Source organism: Carlito syrichta, unplaced genomic scaffold, assembly GCF_000164805.1.
Source record: "Carlito syrichta isolate Samal-C Ts95f unplaced genomic scaffold, Tarsius_syrichta-2.0.1 Scaffold303673, whole genome shotgun sequence".
Taxonomy (NCBI): domain Eukaryota; kingdom Metazoa; phylum Chordata; class Mammalia; order Primates; family Tarsiidae; genus Carlito; species Carlito syrichta.
Window position 1 is genome coordinate 1,954,504 of NW_007247769.1, and position 22,440 is coordinate 1,976,943.

Sequence of the window (22,440 nt, forward strand, 5' to 3'; positions counted from 1 at the left end):
CCCTCAGATTTTTCATGCCCAGAACACAGACTGTGGCCATTTTGTGCTTTCTTTTTCACATTACTAAGAGGTATTGCAGGGGGAACACAAGTTAACTTGGCCCAGTGTCTGCAACCCCTCAGAACAGTCCTGGCTGCTGGTCCCACGAGCACCCCCTTAGGGGATAATCAAATTAATCTTCCTGTCAGACTCCATGGGTAAAGCAGACCCTGCCTCAACTTTTGTTCTTTTTTTTCAGAGTAATCTCCATAAAGAACTACCATCCGAAGATAAGAATCATCACTCAGATGCTGCAGTATCACAACAAGGTAGGACAGTGAGAGCCTGCTTCAGGCCTAAAGACATAAGACCCAGTTGCTTCTCCCTCTCTGTACAGACACACACACCTACACACACACACACACACACACACACACACACACACACACACACACACCACTCAGGTGCCCACGTGTGCACACATGCCAGTGAAACTCAAAGGCCTGGGTAAAGAAGTATGGTAGATTTTTAATCTCCATGGGACATTTCTTTAGTTTAAGCCACTTGAAATTACTTGTTTGCAGTTGGTTACTGAAAGGAAGCTCCTTCATGTATTGATTCATTCATTCAGAAAGCATCTATGGAAGCCCTAGGTTTAGAGCCATCAATCCTTAGATCCTGTCTGTACCTAAATTCCAACAACTTTCATTTTTATGTGTTACAGTACTTTATGTATTCAGTCAATATTTAATGGATACTTACTAGGTGGTTAACACTCCACTTGGCCCCAGGAGGGATCCAAGTGAGGGAGAAGCCCTATTTTGTACCCTCAGGGATTTAGCAGTTAAGGTATAGAGTGCCTCAGGCAAGTGGTAGGACTTCTCTAGCTGAGACAAGTTGAACTTAAAAGAACATAATAATATGCTCTGTAGGAACATAATACTGAAAACATTCTCAAATTGAGGATGAGAATTTGCAGAGTTGAATTCAGGAAAATAGTTGACTATCCAGAGATTAAACTGAAAGGAATTTTCCTAGTGTTACAGCTAAAATGGGAAATTGATTGGAAAGAAAACAAATGTTGGAGCCTATGTTATTTTGCTGTGATCACTTCTCAGTAAACCAGAGTCCAGCCTCTCATTCAAAGGCAATGCTCCTTCCCTCGGTCAGTCAGTAAACTTCCAAGAAAACAGCTTTGGGGGAGGGAAGGTGGCACCTTTCTCTGTTTGATATGGTACCAGTTATCTCCTTAATGAAGCTTAGAAACTGGAGGCTGCTCAGTACCTGGAACCAGGTGTCCTATCTGGACAGAATAACTCCCTGCTGGGTTATGAGTGAGAGCATGCCCCATCTTATGGGCCATATTCCCTACGAAATAGGCAGTCAGGTGACCCAGAGAAAACCCCATTCTGCCAAATGCACCAGCGCTGTGCCATTATTTCTTAATTGCTGGCAAATATTGGCCCATTTTGCTGTGTGGGAGCCCATGAGAGGCCATCACTGAGTGGAGCCTGCTGTCGGTGATGGCCCACCACTCGGAACTACTGCCTGCCGCCAGTCATTGCCCAACCCTCGGCAGGTGGCTCCATTGCAGAACGTGTTGCTCTCCAGCCAGTGGGTTTGGTGGTGGGTACCCAAGGTCACATTCTCCTGTTTGTCTCTGGAAAGCACAAGGACAATGAAGAGATAAAGTGAGGATATGGGTAACACACAGGCATCAATCTGAAGTTTTTTTGATGGCAGCATCGTAGGTGGAGGTGATTTTTATTAGCAATTCTGTGACTGGTGACAGCTCCTGTGGCAACAAGCACTCCTTCTTTCATTTGTGATCTGAAATTTCATTTAGTGTGGGAGTGCTTTTAGATGTTTAGATTTTTTTGGCTGCATTTAGATTGAATAGGAAAATTAATGCTGTATGTTTAGAAAGGGTTGTCAGTTCCTTTTTTTCTCCTTCCAATGAGTGCTGATACAGCATCTTCAAGAAATTAAGGAGGATTTCAGCTATGTGGTTCTTGTCAAACTCAACATAGTTCGACTGGTCTAGGATCCAGAGAGTCCCTGGTTAATAATCACACAATGATCATAGCAACTTGCATGTCTTTGGCAAACCTCTGTGTTGTAATTATTCAGAAACAATGAGGAAGATATCAACTGATCCATGATTATTTGCTTAAAACATATTTTGTTTAGAACTGGTCCAGTCTATCTAGGTTTCAGGGTTAGGCACAGATCTCTGTATAATTAGTAAGGACACAGGATGGAGTGACTTTGAACAGGTAATTTTTCCTCTATCATTTCATTTCTGACTTCTAGAGGAAGAACAACAAGTTTGCTTGTCATTATTTGTCATGTCTTTCCTGGTAGAATTCCAAATGGGCATTCTTCACTCTGCTTCACAATTGTGCTCTGTCCTAAGATGCTTTGACCTACTCTTTCAATCTGTTTTTCTTTCTCTTCTCTTTCAATATTATTTTCTTCTCCTCTTGGCACTTTCTCTGCATCCATCCTAGATGCTCAGATTTCAAGTTTGCTTTCAGGAAAGTATCTGGTTTGTGCATGTGAAGTTATGTCACTATGAACATATTTCAAGGAATAGTTGATTTTGTAATTGGATACCAGGCTTGAAATGTAAAGAATTTCAATCCCTTATGATCTAAAGACAGTGATGTTCTAGGCCCTAGAGGGATGAAGGGAAACTTGCCTACTTTTTCTCCATATAAAACTGGCCTTGGGTTTGTCATCATAATAATTGTAGACATTTGTGTCATATTTTATGGTTTTAAAAGAGCTCTGACATCCATTGTCTTTTTTTAGTCTTCATTGGACCATCTGGGTGCCTTTTAGCATCCCAGAGTAACCTCAGACCAGGGGATCTAACTCTGCTGGGCACAAATTATGGTCACTTAGCAGCCAATGAGCAGAGAGACAGAAGAGTCTCTTTAAATGGAGCCCCTGAATCAAACCATGGTTCCTGAGATTAGTCCTTATGACAGTACTGATGCTCTCCAAAGTGTATCTTTTTAATATCTCTAGAATTCATGGAGATACATGTTTCACTCTGGCCATCTCTGAATGCAGAAGAAGGATGGTATAGGACATTTTCAATCTGAGTGTAAATGACTTGAAGTTCTTCGAGGAAAGCATGACTTATGATGTCTTAGAAAAATGTCGCTTCTAACGATTTGCCTATTAAAAGACTTTTTAATTTTTCCAGTAGACTCTAGTGAAAGAAGCCATTGTCTCTGGAAGCCAAGTCACAATGGCCCAATGCAGATGGAAGTTCTTTGAGCTTTCTCACTATAAACCTTGTCACTTGGGTAGTAGTGGAAAAGTGTTTCCCCTGACATGGCCTTCTTTGTCCCTCATGGTTATGTAGTGAGAGAAGGACCCGGGACTGGAATTCATCTCTTCTGGTTTCCCAGGACAGTCTATTTTCATGTTTCTCTTCCATGGGATGGGGGTGGGGGCGACTCAGTAGCAGAAACAGAGAGAGACCTTGGTCCTGTTAGATCTGCTATTTATATTCTGCAAATTAGAGAGGATTTGCTTTCAGACTCCTGTGTAGTCATGCTGGCATTTTTCATCAGATCCAAATTTCTTCAAATGAAAAGAAAAGAAGTTGCCAGAAATAAAGAATTTGAGTTCCCAGGTCAATCTTCTCTCTTTGTTTCATGCATGCAAATTTATCCCCCTGCTTTCAGCATGTCACCCTCACTCCACTGCCGTGTGACTGGAGAAAATATCATGGCCAAAAAAGGGGACCATGGAAGCCTGAGACATGGAATAAACTTGACTTTCTTGTGTAATAATGTGTAAAATATGTCTAAAGAACTCAAACCAGATGAGGACATAGGGAACCAAGGACTAAAAGCCTGAGTTTCATACCCAGATGGCACATGGGGATATAAGAGACTTTCTTGGAAAGGTTTCGCTTGTTTGTTTGAAGGTGCCATGAAGGTTATGAGGTGTCTCTCTAGGGCTTAGACCAAATGAATCTTCATTCACACACAATGTTTTACTTGTTCGTTACTTGGATTTAATTTCTCCTAATACTTCTCAGATGATGTTACTACAAATGAATACTGTTTCTCCACTTATACTGATGTAATCTCTATGAGATAGAAAGTGGCCTTCTATAGCCAGTGAAGAGTAGGAAGAGAAATGAGATAAAGGGTAGGCCTGATTGTTGGTATTGAGTATACAATGTGGGGAAGGTCTCTGATACCGACTTGGCAGAAATTACCACCTGCTATGGCTCCTTCACAGGAGTATTTTAACGATACTATCATCAGAGGATAAAGTCATCTCTCCCAGGAATAACCCCTGCTGACTTGGGACACACACGATTGTCACAGAAGTGGATTTGGCAAGAAGGAATTTCATAAGAGTGGTATTTCCAAAAGCAGAGCATGGACCCTTGGACTGGCTCTTTGTTTCCTCAGTGAATTCTTCCATCCTTCTAGTTCAACTATTATATATTATTTGTAAAGTGAAGAGAAAGCTTGTTTGGTGCCCCTTGTATTTGCTGATACATGCATAAAAATAATCATGTCAAGGCTATAATTTATTTTTTTGAGTTGGAGTCTCACTCTGTCGCCCAGACTGGAGTGCAGTGGCCACTCCTGGCCACCGCAGCCTCGACCTGCTGGGCTCTGGCGATCCTTCCGCCTCAGCCTTCTGAGTAGCCGGAATTACAGGCACGTGCTACCACGCCAGGCTGATTTTTGATTTATTGTAGAGATGAGGTCTCGCCAAGTTGCCCAGGCAGTCTCGAACCCGTGGGTTCAGGCAATCCACTCACCTCAGCCTCCCAAAGGCGTGGGATTACAGGCTGAGCCACCAAGCCCGGTTTGGGGCTATAATTGAAATTACCAGGAACATAGAGGGGTTCTCAAGTCAATCTTCTATGCAGAGGAAGAGTTCTTTCTGCAGCAACTTGGAGATAAACTTGATGAGTCTTAGGGAATTTTTCGAGGTATTTTTCGAGGTAATTTTCTCCATTTAGTACACAAATTACATCTTTAGAAAGTTTCTCTATAAAGCAAGACAAAAAACTGCTTTCTTATAAAACACGCTAGTCAGTCCTAACTTTGGCTCCTGGAACACAGCAGGACAAACCTAATCTTGGATGCCGCAACATCTGAGGTATTCAGATGTAACCATCATGTTCCATGAAGACATGACCCTTCTTCAGGCCAAACGTTGCTGGCTTTCTTAACTGTTCCTCAAGAGATATTTTCCAGACACTTACCTCTTCTTGTTTTTGTCACTTTTTTCTGAAAGTTATTTAATTGATCCTTTTTCTTCTTTAAATGTGACTTAAAGCTGGATCAAGAACTCTGAAACTAACTGACCAGTTCATAACAGAGTGATGTGTTCATTTTCCTTGATCTAAAGACCATTTCTAACAATCTAGCATTGGTTTTCTCTGTCATGTGTCACATGGTTGGCCTGAAATTTTGGTTACCCACACACTTAAATGTTGCTCTGTGTGTGTGTGTGTGTGTGTGTGTGTGTGTGTGTGTTTCTCCTATCTGCTGTCAAATTAGGTCTTATTTTGAATTTATATAGTTGATTTTATTTTGAATCTAAATATTGTACTGACATTAAGTTCTGTAAATCTTTCAGTTTGATCTTTGCAGATTTTTCCAACTCTGGAGAACTTTTAAAATTTTGATTCTTTCATTCAATGTATTATCTATGACTCTCTGCTTTATGCCACTTAAAAATAGTTGGATGAACATGTCTCTGGGTCCTTGTCTCAGGGCCTGATCTAATTATTGAATAGGACCAGTCCACTGCAAGAAATTGAAAATGTCCACACTGATTTTACCTGATAATTTAGGGTAACTGTTCTCAAAGTGTGCCCCCCCCCCCAATCAGCAGCAACAGCATCACCTCCAACAGGTTAGAAATGCAAATTCTCCAGCCTCACCCTAGACGTACTAAGTCAGAAACTTGGGGGAATGAGTGCAGCAATCTGAGTTTCTACAAACGCTACAGGTGATTCTGATGCCTGCTCAAGTTTGGGAGTCACTGATCTGGAGAACTGAGAAGGCAGGTAAAAAAGAAATCCAAAATATACAGGCATCTCGCAGTCTCAGGCTGTCTGAGGAGCCAGTTTATGAACAACCTTGCCAGGCATCCTAGTAACATGGCCTAATATCCCTGTCACAAGAGGAAATTCCCTCTGGGCTCTATTTTTCTAAATGACAAACCCAAAAGGAGGACTTGGTCTTGGTATGTGCAGAGGCAACATTCCAGAGAGTCTGAAGTCCGATGAACAGAAGAGTTGAATAAAACACCAAACGTTAGACCCAAGCAAGGGAAAGAAAGGACAAGTCTAGATGACCCCGAGTGGTTGGTCCATGTTGCATTTCCCAGAAGAAATTTTAAACAATTGAACATTTAACAAAGCAAGGTCTCATACCTGTTTTTGTTTCCACAGGCCCATCTGCTCAACATCCCAAGCTGGAATTGGAAAGAGGGTGATGATGCAATCTGCCTCGCAGAGCTGAAATTGGGCTTCATAGCCCAGAGCTGCCTGGCTCAAGGCCTCTCCACCATGCTTGCCAACCTCTTCTCCATGAGGTCATTCATAAAGGTAACGTCTTGTCTTATTAGAGCACATTAGCCCAGGATTCCATTTGTCGTGGGGTTGAGTAGAGAGCACAGCTTAAACTCAAAACAGATCGACAGGCTTTAACCACTTTGGTTAAGGAGAAATTCCTTGTTACGGATTTGGGCACAAGGCCAACTTCTTTCAAAATTATGTTTTTATTTTTATTTGGCACATCCACGGCCATTAAATGATTGTTCAAAGCACAATCCTCTCTTTTTTTAGATAAACCACATGTTTATCTATCAACAAAGCCTCCGCTGTTAAAACAAAAATATGATTTATATACATTCCATATGGCACCAGAGTGCCTAAAGAAAAGAATTATCATTTTGCTCTTTTATATCAAGTGGCTGATGGACCTCTCACTGTGTGGATAAATGCAGACCATGTGTTTGTGCTGAAGTCCAAATCCCAACAACATAATTCATTTATTTATTTCTGCACAATCAAGGAGGCCAGCAGAGCTGACATGCAGTGGTTATTTGAATGGAGAGTGAAACAATGAACCGAGTCCTCGGCAGCAGTGCTGACTTATCAGAGCTGGCTGGACAGCCACTCCAGAGTTCCCAAAGAGGCCACTTCCTACCAGACCAACCCAGGTTGGGCCAGGTCCGAATTGTGTTTCTGGGGTCTTGCATTGAGCTTCCAACCCCCACCAGAGGGCTTCTGGAGCATGTGATAACAATCACTCTAGTCCTCGTCTTTGGATGAGGCAGTCTAGGTGTCAAGATGGCAAACCACTGCAGAAAACGGGTCTAGTCTGGGCCATTTTGATTTGGACGTTAGCTGCGGATCTGGGCAAACATCCTCCTTCCTGTTATATGTGAGCAGAAATGATAGTGGTTGAGGTAAGAAATGAATGAGTCACCACAAGGTCCTGCAAAGGGGACCAGAAGCTCTGGGATCAAAGATGTGAGACCTCCTGCCTTTTGCTGCTGTGGCTACTATATCCACTGCCAACAAGTTCCTTGATGGAGTTGAGGAAATGGCCCTGGTGGCAGGAGGGTGGGAAGTGTGAGGATGCAGGCGTGTCAGTGCTCACCTCAGGGGTGTTTATGAATTTGTGTTACTTAGAGAAGGAGTTTGTTTATTTATTTATTTGTTTATTTTTTTTTTTTTTTGAGTTGGAGTCTCACTCTGTCACCCAGACTGGAGTGCAGTGGCCGCTCCTGGCCACCGCAACCTCGACCTGCTGGGCTCTGGCGATCCTTCCGCCTCAGCCTTCCGAGTAGCCAGAATTACAGGCACACACTACCATGCCTGGCTGATTTTTTTGATTTATTGTAGAGATGAGGTCTTGCCTGCCCAGGCGGGTCTTGAACCCGTGGGCTCAGGCAATCCACTCACCTCAGCCTCCCAAAGGTGCGGGATTGCAGGCTGAGCCACCGAGCCTGGCTGAGGAGTTTTTTTAGATCCTTACTCTTTGTACTTACCCAACTGGCACTATTTAGCCAGTTGATATTTAACATTGGTCTATCTAAAAAAGCAAAAGAACAAATTGTTTTACCTTGTTTTGGAGCTCCTTCCATCACTCTAGCAATACTTATAGCAATTGATGCCTTGATTTAAAACATTCTTTTCCTGTATCCATTTGTGCCCAAAGGCACCAACGCAGTGGAACTCTGCGCTCAGGCCTAGCTTACAAATCAGGACGTTGCATTCCTTTAAGTGTCTTCTTTAATTCAGGCTGCTCTTGTCCTGTGTGGATGGAAATGAATAAAGGCAGAGAGGTCTGTATAACTGTGCTTAGAGACAAGTCCCCCAAACCAGATGTAGCTGTGTGACTCTCAGGGCTCTTATATTCAACACAAGAAGCCCAGACCCAGGATAAAGGACTGTCACCAAGAGACTCCTCTAGTTCTTTCAACCAAGCTCTGGTGGTTTTCTTCCAGCAGGGAATGGCTCACAGGACCTAGCACGTGGTCTGAGGAGCTGGGTTCTGCTTCCTTGTGTTGATGTGACATGAGCCTTGGCAGGGCCCTACCACAGATGGGGCCACTTGACACGCGTATGTTTTGGTTTTGTGGTGCCTGTATGGTAACTAGAGCTGTCTGTCAGGAAAATTAATAAAATGGAAGTGATACTGATTCTTCAGTGTTGTTACCAGCAGGGAGAACTTCTGCCCAACTTTCCTGAGGACTCTGATGGGCCTCACCTCTAGAGCCAAGGATGTCACCTCCAGCTCAGCTAATCCCATTGCCAAGTTTCTGTTTAAGAAGAGCCTGTGGGAAAGGCTGGGCCGGGCCCTAGTGTAACTGAAAACATGTTTTTTTCCTGGGGTTATGTTACTGCATTATTTCTGTGCAGGGCCAACTTCCCCGTTTGGAAGTAGCTCTCTGAATATGACCTTTTGACATTGAGGTAGTCTTTGTGTTGGAATTCACTAAGGTGCATGACCTGGAAACAGCAAGGCTTCCCTTCATGTTTTTCTTTCATTAAAAATAGAGACAGCTTTATTCATATGCTCCCTATTCTATTTTGTCTTATATGTGTACTTACCTCCAAATCCCAGATCCTTGTTTCTTTTAGGCTGTAGTGAATACTATGATGATGCTGTTTTTGGCATGTTTTATATCTTTCATTCTTGGGATCACAAAGCTCTCCCTTTTGTTGGAGGAGGGGCAAGTGGAGAAGGAAATCTATAAATGGATTATTGTTTATGGAAATTGCTTCCTTCCCCAATGACCTCCATAACCTATAGTATGGTATCAGTATTTTCCATGGGGACAGACAGGCCTATTAGGATGGCGGGAGAAAGGATGAGGTTTTGGCAACACTAGATCTTTTGGGAACACTTATCATTTCTGGAAGTCAAATATAAAATGTGAGCTCACCCTCTTCCTTGCCCTAGGCAGGTAGTGTCTGTTTCTTGGTTCTGCAAAGAAGAAGAAAGAGAAACAAGACTGTAACAGTGATGATATATTACAGGTAGAAGCACAGTGATGATCCACCAGACGTTTTGTTATGCATGGGACCAAAAACCAATACTGAAAGCCAGACTGAAAACAAAAGAGAGAGGGATTACTGGCATATATAAGAATTACAAAAGATGCCCAGCCTGGAGGTACCAAGAAATATGGGGGAACATTTCTTTCTCCTCCCACCAATGTCACTCTCAGAAATGCTAACCCTAGGGCCCCAAGTCATTGCCCTCAAAAACTCAGCTCCCAAATGGCTGAATTGATCTAAACTTTTGCAGAATCTATTTATATTTTTTGCCCACATCTTTGAGAGTAATGAATTCCTTAAGTTTGCTAACTACTGTTAAAGATATTTTTTGTGTGTGTGGCTATTTGTTCTTACTTTATTCTGTTTAAACGTCAAGGCATGCCCTCTGCAGCTTCTGGTGTGCTGAGATTTAACAAATCCATGCTAACCTTATATCCGATACCTTTAGGAAGGCAGCTCAGGTTGGCAGGGGTCCTCCAGCTCAGCAGCAACTGGTAAGGACAGGTTAAGTATTTTATACAACAATCTTGTTTGAACCCTTCCTTTAATGAATACAGGTGAATATCCCGGTGCCTGTAACTTATCTACGTCTACACTGCCAGCCAGGCCTAGACCATCCTGTTTATTTATCATTATCTGATCTCCTACCTCTAGTCTGTCAAGTTCCAGTGAGAATTTCCATGATGTCTTCTTGCAAAGACTATGAACTTATTTAGCCTATCTGCCAGCACTTCATCCCTGAATAAGTGGCCACACTTACTCTCTACTTGGCTTCCTCACTTGGATGTAATTTGAGATTCATTGATTTTGTTTCGTTTTATTTTTATTTTTGTGTCTTTAACTTTCTCTCAGCATATGGAGTTTCAAGTTGGGGCTTTTCCTGCCATTTTTATGAATTGTGCTGTAATTCTTACTAGAATTAGCTTTCCTTGGACATGACAACGTGTGTGTGTGTGTGTGTGTGTGTGTGTGTTTAAAGGGTGATTAACTCCTAAAATTGTTTTTTAATCTACATTGAGATTTCCAATTTACAATTTAGCACATTTAACTAGTTATCAGAATTGCCAACTATTTTAATTTTGTTAATCTATCATTTGATACACACACACACACACGCAACCTGGAACATGGTGTGCATTTCATAATTTTTTTGTTGAATAAATCAGTTATAAGAATTGAGAAAATATGTGAGGCATTTCATGTGATTTTCCCCTTATTCCACAAGATTTGGAATTTGTGAGTAAAATATTACTTTATATTGATCACAGCACAGCCTATTCTGTTACATTTTCTATTTCGGTTTTTTTTTTTTTTTTTGAGTTGAAGTCTCACTCTAAGCCTGTGTTATTTGGGTTGTATCTTGGCTAAAGAGGATATGGCTGTATACACAAAGTTTTTGTTCATTATTGCTGTGACTATATTGAGATAAACTGTCAGTAATACGTAATCCTAATGTTAATTGTAGCCAGGATAATAATTTTAATACCCTTAGTTTGGGTTATGTGTATCTATACCTATGTATATATAAAATCAATCTGGTTTAGAAGCTGAAAATATAAATCAGGAACTGTTAATAATAGCTAAAAATATACTGATACCTATGTGCTAAACCCTATACTAAGTTTTATATATTTTTATATATATATATATACATATATATGTATATATATTATTTTTTTGAGTCAGAGTCTCACTCTGTCACCCAGGCTAAAGTGCAGTGGCATGATCAGGGCCACCCCAGCGTTGACCTGCTGGGCTCTGGTGATCTTTCCATCTCAGCCTTCCAAGTAGCCGGAACTACAGATGTGCGCTACCAGGCCTGGCTACTTTTTATTTTTATTGTAGAGACGAGGTCTTGCCAAGTTGCCCAGGCTGGTCTTGAACCCATGGGCTCTGGCAATCCACTTGCCTCAGCCTCTTTAAGTGCTGGTATTACAGATTGAGCCACCAAGCCCAGCCTATATATATTATTTTATTTAAGTCTTACAATGACCCTACCCAAAGTTGGCACTATTATTATCCTCAATTTACCTTGATAGACACTATGGATTAAGAGAAGTTCAATGACCTGCATGAGGACATATAGCTTGGAATTGACAAATTCAGGTGTTCAAATGCAAACAAACTGGTTTGTCCTTGAATATACTAAGAGGAAATATGATGAATGGTAAGAGAGAACCTTAGCTGTGTCATCAAGTTAGCACAGATCTTAGCCTTCTATAGATTGCTTTATGAAAACTATTTATTCAGTAGAGATTCCTTGTGTATCTGCCATATTGCAGGCAGTATGCTAACCCTACCTACACCCTTATGGCTAAGTGGCCTTGATAAGCTGTAGGAAGCTTCTATGCTGAATTGGATATATGGATACATGTTTGCACAGCTCCATCTGGTGGGTCTTATTTAACTTTCTCTCCAGCCAGAGAAGTTACTGCATCTCAACAGGTCACAGGTTAGCTCAGGCTGGGCCAAGTCATGGTGAAGGATGAACCAGGCTCTCAAGAAGGGATTGACTTTGCACGCTGCTATACTTAGAGGGTGAATTGAATTGAAGTCTATACCAAGTGTATCTGAAAGGCTGGAGGTTGCTTAGGTAGGTGCTTCTGGGAGAAAGTTGGTGTGTGTGTGTGTGTGTGTGTGTGTGTGTGTGTGTGAGAGAGAGAGAGAGAGAGAGAGAGAGAGAGAGAGAGAGAGAGAGAGAGAGAGAGAAGAAAGATGTTGATTATAGGAATTTGCCCACATGGTTATGCAGACTGAGAAGTCCTAAGCTCTGCAAACTGAAGGCCCAGGAGAAAGGATAGTATAGTGTCTGTCTGAATATAAAGACCTGAAAACCAGGAGAGTCAGTGGTATAAGTTTCATTTCACTAATGGAACCACTGATTTAACCAGAGTAGAAAGTTTGTCTGGCAAAGTAAACCCACATGTTGGAAATTATATAGTGAGTGGTACCTACTCCACCACCTATGAATGATGTCACCCTAATTACAAATGGCATGATGACAGCAGACTTCTGCACATATTCCTCACCAATGGAGAGCAGCTCCTGATACTATTATACTCACTTCCTTGGTAATCTCAATTATTCTCATGACTTTGAGATACATAGATGACTTTTAGATTTGTATTTCCATCCAGAGCCTCTCCCCTGAGCCTTGCAACAGCTATCCAGCTGCTGCTCAACTTCATTTGAATGTCCCATCTCATCTCAGACTTAACATATCCACAGTTGAATTCCTGTTCTTTGCCTGTAAACCTGTTCTCCCATATCACTATTGGCACTGCCATTTTTCCCATTGCTTGAACTAAAAACTCCAAAGTCATCCTTGACTCCTTTTGAATTTTCCTTCAATTCAGTAGGACATCTTTTTGCTTCAACTTCTTACCACCTGCACTTTTATAATTAGATCGAAATCCCTACTGTCTCTCTCCTAGAATAAGTACACCAGCCTCCTAACTGGTCTGTCAGTTCTGCCCTTACCCACTCCCTCCAATCTATTCTCAATTAAGCATTTAGAACAACCCTTCTCAAGCATGAATCAGACACTGTCACCCCACTGCATACATCTCTGCATGATGTCACACCTCATCAGAATAAAGACTTTACAGTGGCCTGCAAGTACTAAGCAGTTGGGTTCCTGGGACCTTGCTGGCCTGAGTCCTGAGTGTTCTCCTACTCTTCATAACAGCCACACTTTCTTTGATGTGTCTAGAGTTTTTTACTTGCTGTTCTCTGTGACTTGAATATTCTTCCCCTGAACAACTGCCTGGCTTCCTTCTGTCCAACTCTTCTTGTCTTTGCTCAGTATTAATTTCCCAGTGAGTCCTCCTCTAAAACATTAGAATTGTACTTTAAAAAGGAATAAAAACACAATTTTAATTGAAGTTTAATGTGCAAACATAAAATGTGTACATATAATAAATGTACAACTTATTAAGTACTTACCAACTCAATGTTCCCATGTAACCAGAAGTCAGATTAAGAAGCAGTATATTATCTATATATTGTCAATATTCTAGGAGCCCTTGCATGTGCCTGTGTGTGTATGTGTGTGTGTGTGTGTGTGTGTGTGTGTGTGGCGTGTGTGTGTGTATTTTAATAAGTCAAGTGATAGTATATGATTGGGTTCTCCTGGGGATAATTGACATCTCCGCAATGTTTGAGCTCTCTCATCTATGAATATAGCTTGTATCTCATAAAGGGACATTTGATGGTTTATCAGCTTCTCTGGAAAATTCAGGAAGATCAAGGAGAAAGTGACTGAGTTCATAAAGCTTCTTTGGGGCTTCAGAGGTCTCTAGAGAGAGTAGATGTTCCAGTTTACCCTGTATCTAGGAAGGATGTAGATGTTCTCCTTGGCTTTGGGGGGGTGAGGCTAGCAGTTTTTCTGTGGAAAAAACATCAGAATTGCATTTTAGAAATTTGTATTACCCTTCCCCCCACACCCACATGCCCACACCCTCCTATACTCTCTTGGCTTTGTTTTTCCACATGGCACTGTTTAGAGTTTATTGTCTCTTTTCCCTGAGACACCGTAAACACTGTGAAGCTCAGGGCTACTTGATGAATCCTCAGTGCAGAGAACAGAACCTGACCCACTGAATGCTTGTTGAGTGAATGAATGCATCAATTGGCCTCACCCTGGCTTGGTCAGCCTATATTACACAAAGTTGGCTAGGACCAGGACCAGCAGAGACTTACAATTTGGTATGATTTGGGTGTGAAAAGTTTTTCCTTTGCTACTGTACATGGTCCCTTTGCCAAATTAAAGAGCTTTGACTCAATGTAGAAACTTGAAATGCAAAATTTTATAATCTTTGGCAGGGACTGTATGGAGGTTGGTTAGGTTTGGTTATAAACCATTTTGACTGCCAGAAAATTTAGTCAGTATTGCTTGAATTCACAAATCAAAATAAACACCCATGAATTGAAATGAATTTGCAAAACCTCAGTATCCCATTTGGGCCAACATCACTGTGTATTCCCTTTTCTCTCTAGTCAAATCTCCTTAGATCAGAGGCTTTGATGCAAGATGCTGCCTCCCCCAATGCCACTCAGTCTGTCCAAGGTCACTAACGCCCACCTGAAAATAGAGCAACTTCTGTGAAAACTATTTCAAATAAAGAGAGAAGTAATCCATGAGCTATTAACAGGAAGTCCGTTCCCTTATGGCCCTGGTAATTTCTAGAACACGGAACTAAAGAGTTCTCAGACCTTTACAAATTCTCAAGGCAAACATTATTAGCAAAAAGGAGCCCATACAGCATGTTAGAAGATTGCCAGAAAATGTCAATGAAACTTCTGAATAAAATAAAAGAAGTTGAAACTCCTCTCCCCATCTTCTCCCCTTCTTCCTCCCTCCTCTTAACATGATTAGAAAGTCATTTCATGTGTCTTATATGTTTGGTCAATCAGAGGCAAACGTACATGATTGATGGAGACAGGAAACACATTTAACTCATTATTCTTTACTTTGCAGCAAAATGATTTGTGTAAACTGTCTGCCTAGCATTAAAGGTAAAACAAACTTAGAAACCCCAAAATGTTATATTTTCATCTAATATTTTCCTTTTGGTTTTATAGCTGTAATCACATATGGATTCTTTTATTCAGCTCTTGGCATGGACTGAACAAAGGGAAAGGCAACACAGAAAGATTACATAACACACACACACACACAGAGCCCAGTGCCCAGTACGCACGGCGCCCTGGAAGCCACAATGGTCAGGACTTATGAAAACTCACCCAGGAGAAGCTGATACTTACCCTGGCCCTTATCAACTGGCAAGATATTGTCACCAGTGTGAAATAAGGGCTATCTTCTTGATCAAGCCTCTGGTCAAACATTAAATTGAGCTCTTTTGGTGATTGCTGGCCTTTAATTAATTATGTGCTTTTATGTGCTTTCCTGAGTACATCCACAGACTGAGGCACAGGCTGAGGCCGTTCTCCCTCCTTCAACTTTTAACTTTGGTTTTATGAGCATCATCTACTATCAGAGATCCTTAAGTAAAGATCTCAAAGTGCTATATAAACCATAAGGAATAAAATCTTAGAGTCCCTTATTAAGTCTTTTGGTTATCACGACCCTAAAGTGATACTTTAGTATCAATCTATGTCCAGAACAATGATGAGGAAGTTGGAATTTCAAGGCAACTAACTATTCTATATATCTAGGGGGTACAAAACAAGGCACCACTATTGATTTGATACAGTAGATATTTTGCAAGAACCTTGGAATCATAGTAGCACCCTGAGTTTGCATAACGCTTTTCAGTTTTGCTTAATTTATTTTTATTTGACCAGACATACATGCATTTTGTTGAATATAATATGGGAAAGCATGCCAATTATAAAGTAGCTAGTGTCTCTGACCCTTCTTCAGCTGTAGAGTAGGAAGAAGCAAGACTCGTTTCTCTAGCTCCTCAGGAGGAGGAAATACAAAGATGACTTTCTTCTGGTTGCACGGTTTGCATTTCTGATTGAGAAATGATTGAACTGGGGTTGGAACTCCACTAGATTGTTGGACTCTCAGCTCAGATCTTTCTCTGCTAGTACCTATTGGCTCTCCTAGATAAGTGTGTCGTATACAAACACTGCTTCATCTTATATTCAAATTAATTGCTTCTAAGAATAGAAACCACCTTATAATATTTGCAAAGTTACATGACATAAAAATTAAAATATTTTTCCAAGGTAGGAAATACAAATGTCTGCCCCATTCCCTCCATAGTGGCTTAGTCTGAAAAAGACCCAGGTGGTGCTGTCTTGCATCAGAGTGGGAAGATTTGTTGTTGCAGTCAAGTGATACAATTGAGCCAGGAAGGAAGATAATGACTTGTTTATTGAGGGGGATGTAAAAAAAACTAAAAAGCTCAGTCGTAACAATCTGAAAGAAGGAATGAGTGGGTCAGAGTATCCATGGGAAGGTGTCAGTAAAGAGAGAGTGAGATCCAGAAGAGTTAGGTAGTGCCAGTAAAAGGAATAAAAAATATTCCTAGGAGAAAGAGTATCATAATACTTTCCTGATCATAAGAAAGGTATTCAAGTAACTCGAACAATTAGGATATAGGTGGTGGGGCCCTAAACTGATAAGTCTTCAAGGTAGCACAATCTAGTTTCTTTTAAGTAGCATTTCCTCTTAGCTATTTTCCATTATAAGAAAATGCTGAGGGTACATGGTCCTGCTAAGATTCAGAAATAATTGTAATTTTCCAAACATCTCTTTCTTTAATTTTATTTTTAAGTTATCATTACAGTAAAATTTATTTTTGTATATGTCTGTCTATATAGCTCTATGCATATGTGTAGAGTCATGCAGCCACCACCACAATTAGGGTATTAGATAGTTACAGTACCCACCCCCAAGTTTTCTCATGCTCTCATTTTGCTGTCATACTCTTCTGGTCTAGGCCCTGGCAACCACTGATCTGTTTTCTGTCACTACAGTTTGGTCTTTTTGAGTCTATCGTGTAAATGGCATCATGAAGTCCATAAACTTTTGAGACTGGCTTTTTTTATTCAGCATAATTCTGTTGAGATCCATCCAGGTTATTACAGGTATCAGTACTTCATTCCTTTCTGTTGCTGTAGTACAGTATCTTATAGAGGTACCACAGTTTATACATTCATCTGTTGGACAGCATTTAGGTTGCTTCCAGTTCTGGGTAATCGTGAATTGAAATTATATAAGCATTTGCATAGACGTTTGTGTAGCTATAGGTTTTAGTTTCTCTGGAGTAAATATCTAGAAGTAGAATTTGCTGGATTATTATGTCTAACTTTAAAAGAAACTGCTGAGGTGTTTCATAGAAAGGCTGTACCATTTATCATTTTCATTACCAATGCTTGAATTCCTGTAGCTCTGCATGCTCACCAGCACTTGGTATTGTCAGTGTTTTGTTTTGTTTTTTTTTAAACCATTCTAGTAGATAGTGGTATCTTTTTTTTTTTTTGAGTTGGAGTCTCACTCTGTCGCCCAGACTGGAGTGCAGTGGCCGCTCCCGGCCACCGCAGCCTCGCCTGCTGGGCTCCGGCGATCCTTTCGCCTCAGCCTTCCGAGTAGCCGGAATTACAGGCACGCGCTACCACGCCCAGCTGATTTTTTTTGATTTATTGTAGAGATGAGGTCTTGCTGCCCAGGCGGGTCTCGAACCCGCGGGCTCAGGCAATCCACTCACCTCAGCCTCCCAGATAGTGGTATCTTATTGTAGTTTTAATGTAGTTCTCTAATGGCCACTGATGTTGAACATCTTTGCATGTGTTTGTTTGCTAGCTGTATATCCTTTTTGGTGAAGTTTTGACCCATTTTAATTGAATTTTTTTTTTTTTTTTGCACTGGCGAGTTTAAGAATTCCTTATATATTTTGGATATCTTGCTGGATATGAGATTTGTAAATTTTTTTCCTAATGTGAAGGGTTTTTTTGTTTTCTTAACATTGTCTTTCTTAGAGAAAAATCTTTTAAGCTTAAATATTTGGATCTTTTCTCAAAGTGTTAAGTACAATTACCATATGACCCAGAAATACCACTCCTAGGCATCTACCCAAGATAAATGAAGCAATATGTACTAATTTCTTTCTTTCTTTCTTTTTTTTTTGAGTTGGAGTCTCACTCTGTCACTCAGACTGAGTGCAGTGGCCGCTCCCGGCCACCGCAGCCTCGACCTGCTGGGCTCCAGCGATCCTTCCACCTCAGCCTTCCAAGTAGCCGGAACTACAGGCGCGCGCTACCACGCCCGGTTAATTTTTTGATTTATTGTAGAGATGAGGTCTCGCCAAGTTGCCCAGGCGGGTCCCGAACCCGCGGGTTCAGGCAATCCACTCATCTCAGCCTCCCAAAGGCGCGGGATTACAGGCTGAGCCACCGAGCCCAGCATGTATTAATTTCTTAATGCTGCTGCAACAAATTACACAAACTTAGTTGCTTAAAACAACACAATTTTTTTCTCTTCCTTTTCTGGAGGCCAGAAGCCTGAAACTCACTGGAGTTAAAGTCAAGGTGTTGGGGGGACTGGTGTCTTCTAGAGGCACTACAAGAAAATCTGTTTCCTTGCATTTTCTAGCTTCTGGATGCCCCCTGCATTCCGTGGCTTATGATCTTATTACCACATCACTCCAACTTTTTGTTTTCATTGTTGCATCTTCTATTTCTTCTTTAGTTGGCTCTCTCTCTGCTTCTCTTTTATAAAGGCACTGGAGATTACATTTAGGGTCCAATCAGATAATTTTGGAAAATCCCTCCATCTCAAGATCCTTAACTTAATATCACCCGCAAAGTTCCTTTTGCCATATCAGGTAGCAATCATAGATTCCAGGGATTAGGACTTGAATACCTTTGTGGGCCATTTTTCTGTCTACCATAGTCTGTCCTCTGACTCTCAAAAATCCACATTCATCTCAGATGCAAAATACATTCACCCTATCCCAACATCCCCAAAAGATCTCAACCCTGCAACACAATGCAAGTCCAAAATCACATCTAAAGATTATGAACTCAAAAGTTCCAAATGTCATTATCCAATCACTTATAGGTGAGACTCTGGGTGTGATCCATCCTGGGGCAAAATTCTTCTCCATCTTTGGATCTGTGAAACTAGAAAACAAGTCTCAGTGCCCCAAATGCAATGGTGGGACAGCTGTAAGATAGCAGTTATAGATATTGGCATGCCAAAAGAGAGAAGATAGATGGAAGAAAAGGAGCTACCAGTCCCAAGCAACTTCAGAATCCAACCAGGCAAACTCCATTAGGTTTCAAGGTCTGGGAATAACCTTCTGTGGCTTAACATTGACAATAGGTAGTTAGATTCCTCCAAATGTATTATTTTTCAAAATTGTATTATTTTTCAAAATTGGCTATTCCAATGTCTTTGTCTTTCCACATAACATTTAAAATCAATTTGTCTATATTTAAAAAAAAATTTGGCTGGTATTTTCATTAGAATTGAGTTAACCTATAGACCAATTTAGGGGAGTACGTCTTTACTATGTTCAATCTTCCAATCCATGAATATGGTCTCTTCATTTATTCAGATCATTTTTAACTTCTTTCCCCAGTGTTTTGCAGCTGTTAGCGTAAAGATTCTATACGTGTTTTGTTAGATGTATAACATAAGTTTTTCAATTTTTGGAGCTATTGTAATGGAATCTTAAAAATTTGGTTTCCAATTGTTCATTAGTGGTATGTAGAGAGAGACATTATTTTTCTATGTTATCTTGTTTCCTGCAACTTATTGCATTGGCTAGCACTTCTTGCAGGATATCGAATAGAAGAAGTGAGAGTGAATGTCTTGTTTTATCTCCAATCTTAGAAGAAAAGTGTTCTTTTTTTAACTAGTAAAATAGTATCATATGACTTGCAGGTATTTTGTAGATGCCCTTCTTTTGAAGTTAAGAAAGTTCCTTTCTATTTCTAGCTTGGTGAGAAGTTTTGTTTTGTTTTGTTTTTGTGTTGGAGTCTCATTCTGTCACCCAGGGCTGGAGTGCAGTGGTACACTCATGGCCACCCCAGCGTCGACCTGCTAGGCTCCAGTGATCCTTCTACTTCAGCCTTCTAAGTAGCCGGAACTACAGGCATGCACTCCCACGCCTGGCTAATTTTTTTATTTATTGTATAGATGAGGTCTCACCAAGTTGCCTGGGCTGGTCTCAAACCCATGGGCTCAGGCAGTCCTCTCACCTTGGCCTCCCAAAATGCTGGGATTACAGGCTGAGCCACTGAGCCTGGCCTTTTATTTTTTTTTTAAATCATGAATGAATAGTAAATTTTGGCACATGCTTCTCCTTCATCAATTGATATTGTTTTTCTTCTTCAGATCGTTGAGATGGTGGATTATATTGATTGAATAATATTGAACCAGCCACTACATATTTCTGGGATAAATTATAGTTGGTTTACCCTTTTCTTTTTGTTGGTGGATTTGATTTGCTAATATTTTTATAAAATTTTTTTTCTGTGTGTATTTATGTTGTCGATGGATATTGGTCTGTAGATTTCTTATACAATAATTTCAAGTAATATCAGCTTTGTAAGATGCATTGATAAGTCTTTCCCTTCTTTCTTTTTTCTGGAAGAGATTGCATAGAACTCGTGATTTTTTTTCTTTAAATGTTTAGTAGAATTTGCCAGCGAAGCCATTTGGGCCTGAATTTCTTTTTCTGAAGGTTTTAAAACACAAATTCAATTTCTTCAGTGGTTATAGGACTATTCAGATTATCTATTTAATCTTGAGTGACTTGAGATAGTTCAGGATTTTTGAAGAATTAGTCTAATTTATCTGAATTTTTCAATTTATGTATATGGGGTTGTTCATAGTCTTCCAATATTGTCCTTTTAATGTGTGCATGGTCAGTAGTAATAATTAATCTTTCATTCCTGATTTTGTAATTTGTGTCTTCTTTGTTTGTTACTCTTACTATATATAGATTTTGCTAATCTTTTTAAAGAATTTGCTTTGATTTTATTATTTAAAAAATTTTTCTGTTTTCTTTTTGTTTGCTTTGTGTTTATTTTGTTCTTTTATAGTTTCTACTTAAGGTGATGCTTAGATTATGAATTTGAGATTCTTTTTTTTTAATGTAAGCATTTCATGCTATATGCTTCTAAGCACTGCCTTGGCTAAATTCTACAAATTATTCTGATATGTTGTATTTGTATTTTTGTTAAGTTAACAATATTTTGTAATTTCACTTGAGACTTCTTTGATACCTGGATTATTTAGAAATGTGTTGCCTAATTTTCAAGTATTTGGAGATATTCCTCTTATCTTTCTATTATCGATTTGCAGTCTGATTCCATTATGACTAAGAACCTATTTTGCGTGATTTCAATTCTTTTAAATTTGTTAAGGTGCATTTTATGGCCCAGAATGTGATCTGTCTTGGTGAATGTTCCAGGTGAGCTTTAAAAGAATGTATATTCTTCTGTCATTGGATAGAGTGTTCTATAAATGTCATTAGTGCTAAGTGGTTAATGGTGTTATTCAGTTCTTCTATACCCTTGCCGATTTCCAATCTATTCGTTCTACATCTTACTACGAGAGGGGTGCTGAAGTCTCCAATTATAATTGTGGATATGTTTGTTTTAGTTCTGTCAGTTTTTGTTTTGTGAGTTTCAAAATTCTAAATGCACACGTACTTGAATTGTTGTGATTCACCAAGAGGTGAATTGATCTTTTTATTGTTATATATTGTTCCTTTACCTTCAGTAATTTTCTTTGTTCTGAAGTCTATTTTATCTAATATTAATATAGCCACTCAAACTTTCTTTTCTGATTAGTGTTTTCATGGAAAAAGTATATCTTTTCCCTTTGTTTTTTGAACCAAGTTATATATTTACATTTTAAGTGATTTTCTTGTACATAGTATATAGTTGGATAATTTTTTTAAAGTACATTGTGTGAATCTCTCTTAATTGGTTGAGTTAGACCATTTATCTAGACCTAATATTTTATTTGCTTTCTGTTTATTTTCTCTGTTTTGGTTCTCTTTTCTTTCTTCTTGTGAGATATTTTGAAAATTTTTAGAATTTCTTTTTGTCTATAGTGCTTTTTATTATATTTCTTTATATAGTTTTTAGAAATTGGTTAAACATAGGATTGTAATGTACATATTTAACTTTTCAAGTCTACTTGAATTCAGTTATTTACCTCTTCAAGTAAAATGTAGAAACCTTCCCAAGCTATTCTCTCCTCATTTTATGTTATAGTTGTGTTATTTGTTCCATCCATATACATTGCAAACTATATCAGACCATGTTACACTTTTTGCCTCTATCCATCTATTTAAGATAATTATAGTCTTTTAGATTATTCCAATATTATTATTTTTGTTGTTTTCTCTTTGTTCCTGATTTTCCAATCTTCCTTTTGCTTCCTTTTGGGATCATTTCTG

General features: G+C 39.7%; 1 protein-coding gene across 1 annotated transcript in view; it reads left to right on the top strand.

Moving 5' to 3' along the window:
* Window positions 1-22,440, top strand: part of KCNMA1 (potassium calcium-activated channel subfamily M alpha 1) — a gene marked incomplete at its 3' end in the record, with an annotated part of 543,667 nt that overhangs the window by 410,845 nt on the left and 110,382 nt on the right. The window contains exons 23-24 of the mRNA XM_021712861.1: window positions 239-308; window positions 6,428-6,583. Coding sequence (XP_021568536.1) covers window positions 239-308; window positions 6,428-6,583 — 226 coding nt within the window. The remainder of the gene's footprint in view (window positions 1-238; window positions 309-6,427; window positions 6,584-22,440) is intronic.